Genomic DNA, 10,549 nt, shown 5'->3' on the forward strand with positions numbered 1-10,549 from the left:
GTATGTGAGAGTCCGGAGTCAACCACACCTCAGGACAGAGAACAGAGCCAATAATGCAAATCACATAGTGAAGTATATTGTTCCAGCTAGCTGGAGTTCACGTATCCGCCGATGCAGTAGGCTTCAACAAGGACCCCAAGTACTAGGTTCAGCAAGTTCTTATACTCTCATCTGGCAAGTAAGCATTACTCAGCAATTTTCTATTACCTACAGAGTACACATCTATTTTGTTGTTGTTTTGGCTTGCAACATCAGCCCACCTCAGTTACATTCTGGAGACCTAATCTTATTCTGGAGACATAATCTTTGACAAAAGCATCTGGTTTTTCTACTTTTCTTGTTTCTGGAAGAGGCCTAAGTTACTCTGAACCTGTCATGGCAGTTCTCTGGCTAAGTGCGTCCTAACAAATAGAAGTAGGATCATGGGATATGAGATTCAGGGACATTGGTGGTGTCAGGGAATTAGAGAGTTAAATATCCAAATCAGAGTCAATAACACTGAAATCACGAGACTCAAACTTTAATAACCAAACTGAAAAGATGCCTTGATGGAGGCCGGGGCTGGGTGTCGGGGTGGCAACCTTGGGAGAGGAAACCTGGGGGCAATGATGAAGGGAAGTTGACACTGGTGGCAGGAACAGTGATGGAACATTGTATGTCACAAACCAACTGTGAATAACTTTGTAACTCATAGTGCTTTAGTAAAATAAAATTTTTTTGGGAAAAAAAGATATGAACATAGAATTTCAAGTCAAGTGAAAAGACAGACTGTATCACAAACAAAGCAAAAGTCTTGGGGCTGGGAGTGAGAGATTTATAAACAACAGAACTAGGAAACTTCCCTGGAGAAGAGTCAAAGCAGCTCTAACAATGCTTACTGAAATAAGAACAATTAATGAACAAAATGAGAATAACAGCAAAGATAAATAAAAAATTTGTTTAAAAAATTTCAAATTACGGGGCTAGAGCAATAGCACAACAGGTAGGGTGTTTGGCTTGCATGCAGCCGACCCAGATTTGATTCCCAGCATCCCATATGGTCCCCCCAAGAACTGCCAGGAGTGATTCCTGAATGCAGAGCCAGGAGTAACCCCTGAGCATTGGCTGGGTGTGACCCAAAAAACAAAAACAAAAAAAAATTCAAATTATGTCGGGGCTGGAGCGATAGCACATTGGGTAGGGCGTTTGCCTTGCACATGGCCAACCGGGGTTCGATTTCCAGCATCCTCTTATGGTCCCCTGAGCACTGCCAGGAGTAATTACTGAGTGCAGAGCCAGGAATAACCCCTGTGCCTCACCAGGTGTGACCCAAAAAACAAACAAACAAAAATTCCAAATTATAAAGCTAAATAATACAATAGAGGAAATGAAAGCAGCATTAGAGGTCCTGAGAGTAGACAGTAAGGATCAGTTGGGGACATGGGCGTGCTCAGGGTCTGCAGTGCATGTATGAAGCCCCGAGTCTGTTTCTGAGCACTCCTACACATGGCACATGTGATCCTAATGGATTAAATGGCACTGTGCCACTTGATGCATGAGGCTCACTCTGCCACTCAGGGTTCCTGGCACCAAAAGAAGCCTGTGATCTCCAGCACACCTCAACAAATGTGCGCAAGAACTATAACTATAGAACTAGAACTAGAACAAACCCTGGCGTGTATCACAACTAAGTGTGGCAATGAATGTTAAGTACTGCAACTAAGAGTTGCACCTGTCATCACATCAGCTGCAAATACAAACTTAAAAGAAAAAGAATGCAATTCTATACATACAAACTCAGCTGGTATGGTCAGCAAGCTGAAACACAGGGCAGTTGAAAATACCCAAACAGAAAACTATGTGGACTTTCCACTGGGGCCAAAACTGATAGAAAAAAATATCCACTTTATAAGCGGAACTCCAGAAGAAAGAAAAAGGAGTAGAAATCTTGTCTAGTGAAATTGTAAGTGATAACTTTCCTGACATGGAGAAGGAACCAAATATTGTTACAAGAGACTTAAAGATTTCCAAACAAAATAAACCCAAAAAGAGATATACTAAGACAGAGTATAATTAATCTGAAAAAAAACCCTTAAAAATAAGAATAGAAACCAAAGCATCAAGAAAAAATTATATACAAGAACAATTAATTACATTTACATATATATATTCCACCGACATAGTATATATTACATATATAATACTATGGATTTTTATGAGGAACCTTGAGGGGTTTTTGGCACAATATTTTGAAAATGCTGAAAGAAATGGCTTTTTGACTCTGTCTTGTCAAATAGGCAAGTCCATGTCAAAGTCCTTGTCAAAGGCAGTTGATGCTTGGGTCCCTCCATGGATGGGGAAAATTAATATAGCAAAATGCTTATTTATCAAAATCAATATGAGGTCAACACAGTTGCTAACAAAATCATAGTTATATTTTTAAGGAAATATTAAAACATTTAAAAATCATAAAGACACCAAATAGCTATAGCAGTTCTGAGGAAAGAGTGAAGGAAAATGGAGACATCAAGTTACCTTGCCTTCAAATTATGTTACAAACTGTATTACCACAAAGATGTTACTGATTCAAATAGCATGGCACTGAAATCAAGACATGAGGCACCATAAGGATACTCCACATAGCCCTGGACTCAACCATCTTCTGCCAGCTGTGCTAACTTTCCAGACTCCTGCTGCCACACTGGAACTTCCTCCTTTACCACCCGCCCCCCCCAACCCCCCACCGCCCACCTCATCCACATTCCTTCTTCCAATCAAAGAGCCAGAACCAAGTTCTGACTATTGCTCAATCCCCAGGAGTCACTGCTATGAGCAGAGCCTGATGGATTTGAGTCTTGCCTTTCTACTATTCAAGAACAAGACAAGATCTTGCACAAGGAGTCTGCTTTCTGCAGACAAGCGTGCCATGGAGGTTCTTTGGCTGTTGGCCTTACTCTCTACTGCAGGTAGGATGCCTCCTCTCTACTGACGATGCCTTCTCTCCTCCCCCTTTGTTGAACATGTAGTGGGTGGGTAGATGCAGGGTGCCAGCTCTGAAGGTGGTTGAAGGAGGCTGAAGTCCTATGCAAGTTCTGACCTCTTTCTTCCCTGCCCTGCATCATTTCCTTCATGCTCTCTTCCTCTCTGATGTCAGAATCCATTGTCACATTTTAGGCATATGGAGGTATAAGGGATGATGTGTTTTGGTGACATATGATGATATCTTAGGCATTTGCTGACCTTGGGAGGATATTGATGGGAGTGGGGAGAGCAGGTAGAAGCCTCTTTGATGATAATTCACCTAAGACTATCCCGAGAGGAGTGTCCGAGAAGAATGAAGAGATAGCCAATGACTGAAAATCTTTGGAGTGCACTGTGAGTGGCTGGTGAAGACAATAATTGCTATTAGAGAGTTGAAATTCCCCAGATTTTAAAAACACAGCTATCTTTCCCTTTGAGGCAAAGGAGGGTTTCTCTTGCTCCCCTGGCAGAATCAAGCAGAACCTGGGGGAGAGGAGGGAATATCTCAACATAGAAGCAGAGTGAACAAGGTGGTATTCGGAGGGAGAGGGATGTCAAGTGTGTATGGGAAGCATGATTCATAGCTTGTCTCCAGAGAGAGGCCACCAGCTCCCAGATAAAATCCTTTACTATCTCTTCTATTCACCTTATAGTTTAAGATGGGGGTCAGGGAAAGACCAGAAAGGGACAGCTGAGGCAGAGGATTCAGAATGAATCCTTTGCAACCCTGTCTTGAAAAGAGACGAGTGCCCTAAGCCCGCAGTCCCTATCCTAAGAGGATCCCAAAATAGCAGCTTCATGTCTCCTCCAAAATAACCTTGACACGGGTCCCTCCTGAAAGAGGAACCACACCACAGAAATAGGGAAGCTGGAAGCTGAAAGTCAGAGGAAATTGAGTGGTTGGTGCCAGGATAGACCGCTGCAGAATAAGCAGGGAGGTGGGGGTGGGGTGGGAGGCAGAAACACAGGGAGGGTTTCCTGTTCACATGTCACTAGCTTTTCTCTCTTGAAATGAAAAGGAGAGATGAGGCCTGTATCACCTGTAAGAGAGAAAAGATGCTGCATATTGAAGGTGAGGACAAACTGTCTCTGAAAATAAATCCAGAGAGAGTCAGTAACTTCTCCAAAGATGGAAAGAATAAATAAGGAATTATGGAGTTAAATATCCAGCAAGCCTACCCATGAGGAAGTCAAACCCAGGTCCTGGGTTTCCTAGCACCCAATTGTCACCTTCTCTCCTTTTTTTTAAAATAAAAAATGGAAGCTTGGGGCTGGAGTGGTAGCATAGCGGGTAGGGTGTTTGCCTTGCAGGTGGCTGACTCGGGTTCAACTCCCAGCATCCCATATGGTCCCCCCAAGCACAACCAGGAGTAATTCCTGAGTGCAGAGCCAGGAGTAACCCCTGTACATCACTGGGGGTGACCCAAAAAGCAAAAAGGAATTAAAAGTGGAAGCTTTTTCAGGGCAGGATTTCTGTCTCTCATCCATGCCACATAACAGAGTTGAGCCAGTACCTGAAGGAAGGAGTGAATTAATGTCTCTCCCCATCCCTGTCTACAGAGCTGTCAAAGGCCCACAACACCACAGTGCTTCAGGGCACGGCAGGCCAGTCCCTGCAAGTCTTGTGCCCCTACGACTCCCTGAAGCACTGGGGGCGGCGCAAAGCCTGGTGCCGCCAGCTGGGTGAAGAGGGCTCCTGCCAGCTGGTGGTGAGCACCCACCACTCATGGCTGCTGTCCTTCCTGAAGAGGAGGAACGGCAGCACGGCCATCGTGGATGATGCCCTGGGCGGCACACTCACCATCACACTGCGCAATCTTCAAGCCCAGGATGCAGGTCTCTACCGGTGTCAGAGTCTCCACGGCGGTGAGGCCGACACCCTAAGGACAGTCCTGGTGGAAGTCACGGCCAGTGAGTGTCTGCCAGGCTGAACCCCTGACCTGCCCTCGGGCTGGGGCTCATGTTGCTGGTATCTGTGCACAGAACGTCCCATCAAATGTCCCTCCCCCGCTCAGGGCTACCGCTGAAGTGGCGCCAAACTACAGTCCTGAGTTCAGGAAAAGCTTCCCTTTTCTCATTTGCATAAGGTGCTTTATTAGCTAGCCCACCCAGCACTAATGATTTGCTATCCAGATAGGATGTAAATACTTTAAGGGGAAGAAAAAGACTCATTTATTCTGTTCCTACAACATAATGTAAAATTGAATGAAATAGACAAGAGAGATCATACAGGGGTTAAGTTGCTTGTCTTGTATGCAGCTAACCCAGGATTAATCTGTTATCTCCTGGTCCCCTGGAGGAGCACAGAGCCAGGAATAGCCCTGGAGCACAGAGCCAGGAATAGCCCCACGTACTGTCAGGAATGGTCAACCCTGCCCCTTTTAAATTAAGTTATCCCTGGTACAAGGATACAACCCTAGAAAGGGACATTTGGTTATGACCCTGGGCGATGAAGTTGACTCTTGAGCCCTCTATTTTATCTTTATTTTTGACTCCCTTTCTTTCTCTTTATTTCTTTCCTACTTTCTTTTTTTCTTTACTTCTTTCTTCCTTCCTATTTATTTTTTAAAAATCTTTTTGGGTCACACCCAGTGATGCTTAGGGGTTGCTCTTGGCTCTGTACTCAGGAATCACTCCTGGTGGTGCTTGGGGGACCATATGGGATGCTGGGGATCGAACCCAGTTCAGCCATGTGCAATGCAAATGCCCTCTACCCTGTACTATCACCCTGGCCTATTTTTTTTTTTGGTTCGTTTTTGTGTGTAAAGGCAGTGTTCAGGGTCTCTTCCTGGCTCTGTCCTCAGAGGATCACTCCCAGCCGCCTTAAGGATAAAACCCAGGCCTTCTGCATGCAAAGCATGTACTCAACTATTGAGCTATCTCCACAATTCGCCATCTCTTCATCTTTAAGTTGAGGGGAGGGTGTCTGAGATGCTGATAACACAAAGTTCTGAGGCAAAGGAGAGAGTCCGTTGCAGTAAGTGATACCTTGAGCCCCAGCTTCCTGCTGCCTCTACACTTTGTGTCCTCACTCTCAGCAGGATACGGTGAGGCAGCTCCCCAGCTCGGCATGGGGAAGACCTCCTAGAAAGTTCACTGCTGCCACACTAGGCCTGACTGTCTCTCAAGGAGATGCATCCTGTGGCCACTATTCCTATCTCACCCTCCTTTCCCAACTCCTGGCCTTATTGAAATAAGAACCCCCGAGATGTGTTTATATAAGGTTGGGGAGTGGGAAGGGATGACCCACTGTCTAGAATCACTTCCTCCTTGCACTCCTCCACCACTCTTCTAAGGGGAAAAGAAACGTGGAGGAGGATGCCTCAATGATCAGACCCATCAGGGTCTAAGGCAAGATGAGAATACTCTAATGGTTACATCATCATCCAGAGCTTTGTGGGCATCTGGAAGAACACAGTCTTTCAAACCCATCCATTTATCCATTAGATCTTCCCAGAGGTCAAACATGTTTGGTTCTGTGTACTAGTTACTTAGCTTCTACTGGCACTACACTGACCCCCGCAATACTTTTTTCTTGGATGGAGGTGCTCCAGGAAGAGATTAGAGGGCTCAAGGAGGCATTTCCAATGCTGTTCAGATTGGGCAGTGTTGGGAGCCACCAATACCCTCCAGAGGGCCTATGCAGTGATTTGACTCTCCCCAGCCCCTGAAAAACTTGGATAAGGTGTTCTGAACGGAACCACTGTACATATGAAGAAACTGAGGACTGTTTCTTCATATGTATATGAAATGAAGTGAGGCTAATGATGGAAAATATATGGGACAGAGTGGGGTCTCACTCCATGTAGAGGTCTGTCTCCATCATGGAAGGTGGCATCAAGGATAGGGGACTGGAAACTCACATATTCTGTCTTCCTCAGACCCTATTGATCACCAGAAACTTGAAAATATCTGGAGTGATGAGGAGTTCGAGAGCTTTGGGGGTTCCCAGGTGGAGCACAGCATCTCCAGGTATAGTCCTGTGTAGACTTCACTCTACAGACTCCCAGCATGAGATGGAGGGTGAGAGAGAGGGATCCTAAGAGAAGTAATTTTCATGGCATTCAATCATTCAAGGGATATATACGTTTTGTCTAAACACCCCTTCACCAGCCAATATGTTTTGGTAGGATGTACTAGTTGTTAAAATACTGAATTTTTCCATAGACTCTTCTTCCTGACAGTCTTTGAATAGCCCTACAATTTGGCAATAGTAAAAAATGCAGTACTTCAGACAAAGCTGGGATCATCACTTCCCTGCGTATCTGGCAGGACCAGACTCAGTTCTGATTGGTTCATGTCTGAATACTGGTGCTGAAACAGTTATCATAGAAAACACTAAACTGTCTTTCTGTATGTATGTGTCTCACACACACACATACACATACATACCACCTATTCTAGTACCATTATGGACTGAAGAAATCACAGCAGACACCATCTCAGTCAGGGAAGGTGATATGCTGACCCAAGGTCAGAGCACAAGCACTTTCACTACAGGCTTCTGCAGCCCAAAACTCCATCCCAGGGACTATGTGGAGCAGGGAGTCTCCTGAGTTCCAGTCACCTCCTGGATTCCTTCTACCTTTCTCATAAAGGGTCATTCCAGTGGTTGCCCCAGCCCCTTTCCCTGTGTGTTTCTTCAAGGAACCTCTCTGAGATCACCTTCCCACACTCCTCCGTGCTCCTCATCCTGGCCTGCATCTTTCTAAGCAAGCTTCTCATTGCTGGCGCACTCTGGGCTGCGGCCCGGAGTGTACAGAGATCGAAGACAAGCACAATTGGCAACTTGGACTCTGGCCATGTGCTGGGGCTCCAGCTCCAAGCTCTGACAGGTGAGCGTTGTAGAGCACAGTGAGGTGGAGGGTGTCCAGGTGAGGTGGGAATGCAAGGAACTATGTGAGTTCTTGGACTGCTGCAGTGCGAAGAGACACATGAGAGGAAAGGACCCCACCTGGGAGGAGAGACCAGGAAGTGTCTTCAGGTGTCACCTATCCTGCACCTTCATCCCTCAGTCTTCGAAATGCCTGGTTGTGCTTTGGAAAAAGATCCACTCTGCTTGTACTGCTCCTGGAAGCATGTGTATGTGTCAGCGTTGAAGTGTGAAGGATGTCTATGAATGTGTGGGTCCTGATATTATACACTCACAAATAAATCCAAGACTTCATTTTAACTCTCTGCTCTGGGATATCGAGACAGTCTCTTTATTTTTTTAATTTTTTTTTTCCGTCACACCCAGCAATGCTTAGGGGTTACTCCTGGCTCTACACTCAGGAATTGCTCCTGGCAGTGCTTGGGGGACCATATGAGATGCCAGGGATCAGACCCGGGTCAGCCACATGCAAGGCAAATGCTATACCCGCTGTACTATTGCTCCAGCCCTGACAGTCTTCTCTCATGCTACAGTAAGGATCAGTTGAGTCAACTGATTTGAGAGATAGCACAAGGCTTAAGAGGTTAAGGTTCTTGCTCTGTCCATGGTAAACCTGGTTAGATTCTCAGCACAGCATGATGGTCGACTGAGCACTTTCAAAAGTGATATCTGGGTGTAGAGGGAGGAGTCAGCTCTGGAACAGCCAGGAGTATTCCCCTCAAACAAACAAAGCAAAGAAAACAACAAACATTAAAAAGAACCTTTAGGGGTTGGAGCGATAGCACAGCAGGTGGGGTGTTTACCGGATTGCCTTGCACATGGCCAATCCGGGTTTGAATCCCAGCATCCCATATAGTCCCCTGAGCACTTCCAGGAGTAATTCCTGAGTACAGATCCAGGAGTAACCCCTGAGCATCTCCGAATATGACCCAAAAGGCCAAAAAAAAAAAAAAAACACAACCCTCTAGCACTTAGTCCTCCTTTCCCCTTTCCTGTGGCCTCCTGTCCATCCAGGTCTAAAACCAATGCTGGTATCCCCTTCCCAGGTCCTCTCCTCCATGACCAAGTCCTTCCCAATTCCAGATGGCATGCTCATTGTTTACCCTAGGCTGGAGTTTTGTCTTCATCATGCAACCTACCCCAAGAAACAAAAAACAAAAGGCCCAAGTGAGCTTAGATCTATTCCTCATGGCATCCTATTGTCCAGAAGGGACTCACAAGGAAAAGATTTCTCTGAAGTTCCCAGGAGATCCTGGAAATCTAATTTTACTTGCTGTTCAATGCTTCTTCTTCTAGATTTATCTTATTTGAATATTCATTTATTTTACACTTTATAAAAACATTTATAAGGTGACATGACAGACACTCTTCTAGGCATGGGACACAAACTTTTTGTCCTCCTTCCCGAGGAAGAAACCCACATAATAGATAATATTATTTGGGAGGGTGTCATGGGAAGGCTGGGGACTGTGAAAAATGTCCTCAGTGAAGCAAGGTTGGTACTGAGGGCACAGAAAGTACAGGTGGCATTCAAAGGAAGGTAGTCCCAGATACCAAAGTACCTTTGAGGAGGCAATGAAGATAAACCTGAGACCTCCAGGAGGTGATATTCATGATACAGTTTATGGACAGTCTACCGAGAAGGAAACTGGAAACTCTTCAGGACCCACACACCATCTCAGCCGACAGGGCATCACTGGGAAGGCACCTCCCCAGAGTGGGCCCAACCCTGGGGCTCTCTTTCTGGGAACTCAGAGACACAGAAGCCTCAGGGCCTCTGTGGCCATAGCCCTGCATGGCTATTTTTGAAGAGTATAGAAGTCCCTGAAGTTCTTGTGGGGAGCCTTGCAGTCCAGCGCCAGGCCTAGCTGCCCTTCCATCCAAGATGCTCTGTGGGCCCTACCCTGCCTCCCTCCTGTACTCCAGTCCAGATGTGTCCTGATCTCCCTGATTCAGCCCTGTGACACTTCCTCAGTGCCTCCAGCCCACAGACCCAGGGCCCAGCTGAGTGCAAGCTGGGCTCTCTCCACCTTCTTGGTCTTGGGCCCTGCTGCTGGCAAAACTCAGGATTCATCACCGTGGGGGTCCTCTGCCTTGCACTCTGGGGCAACATGGAGAAGGGGGTGGAAACCATTGAGATTAGAATCCAATTTTCAACGTTGCCTTTTACTGAGAAGTCAGAAGGGCCTTCCTAACTTTCAGCCTCCTGTCCTCATGTGTCAGCCTATTATCTATTTGGGTAAAGTGTGAGAACACAGCATTCTAAAAGTATGTTCAGAGTATCATTTGGAGCATTGGTATTGCCCTCTTCTTCTGTAGGTAGGAAGAGCTATAGGTAGGAGACCTATTTGAGACCTACTGAGCCAAATCCTGCCTTCCCGCTCCCCTTATAGACTTGCAGCAGCATCAGGGGCTGTCAATTACACAGGAAAGCACTGAAGATGGATCTCCTCTCCATAAAATACTCACAAGTGACTTATTGGTATAAACACTATTCTATCATCAAAAAAAAGGAAAACAAACAAACAAACAAACAAAAAAAACAACCTTTCTGTTGTAAAATGGCTACAGAGTATATCATGTAAGATGTTGCCTTGCATGTGTCTGACCCGCACCACATATTAGTCCCTGCCAGGACTGATCCCTGAGTCCTGAGCACCACTGGGTGTCCACACA

At 45.9% G+C, this 10,549-nt stretch overlaps 1 protein-coding gene across 1 annotated transcript; it reads left to right on the forward strand.

Moving 5' to 3' along the window:
- The first annotated feature begins 2,828 nt into the window (after positions 1 to 2,828).
- Positions 2,829 to 8,155, forward strand: TREM2 (triggering receptor expressed on myeloid cells 2). The gene is made up of 5 exons (XM_056137359.1): positions 2,829 to 2,945; positions 4,561 to 4,911; positions 6,882 to 6,972; positions 7,648 to 7,835; positions 7,922 to 8,155. The coding sequence occupies exons 1-5, from the start codon at positions 2,906 to 2,908 to the stop codon at positions 7,936 to 7,938; spliced, it is 687 nt and encodes a 228-aa protein (XP_055993334.1). The 5' UTR covers positions 2,829 to 2,905; the 3' UTR covers positions 7,939 to 8,155.
- The last annotated feature ends 2,394 nt before the right edge of the window (positions 8,156 to 10,549 follow it).

Source organism: Sorex fumeus, unplaced genomic scaffold (assembly GCF_029834395.1).
Source record: "Sorex fumeus unplaced genomic scaffold, SorFum_2.1 ptg000123l, whole genome shotgun sequence".
Lineage (NCBI taxonomy): Eukaryota > Metazoa > Chordata > Mammalia > Eulipotyphla > Soricidae > Sorex > Sorex fumeus.

Coding starts and splice junctions, on each gene's coding strand:
- TREM2 (XM_056137359.1), top strand. CDS start 2,906: ATGGAGGTTCTTTGGCTGTTGGCCTTACTCTCTACTGCAG. Junction 2,946..4,560: donor GGCCTTACTCTCTACTGCAG/GTAGGATGCCTC, acceptor CCCTGTCTACAG/AGCTGTCAAAGGCCCACAAC. Junction 4,912..6,881: donor CCTGGTGGAAGTCACGGCCA/GTGAGTGTCTGC, acceptor TGTCTTCCTCAG/ACCCTATTGATCACCAGAAA.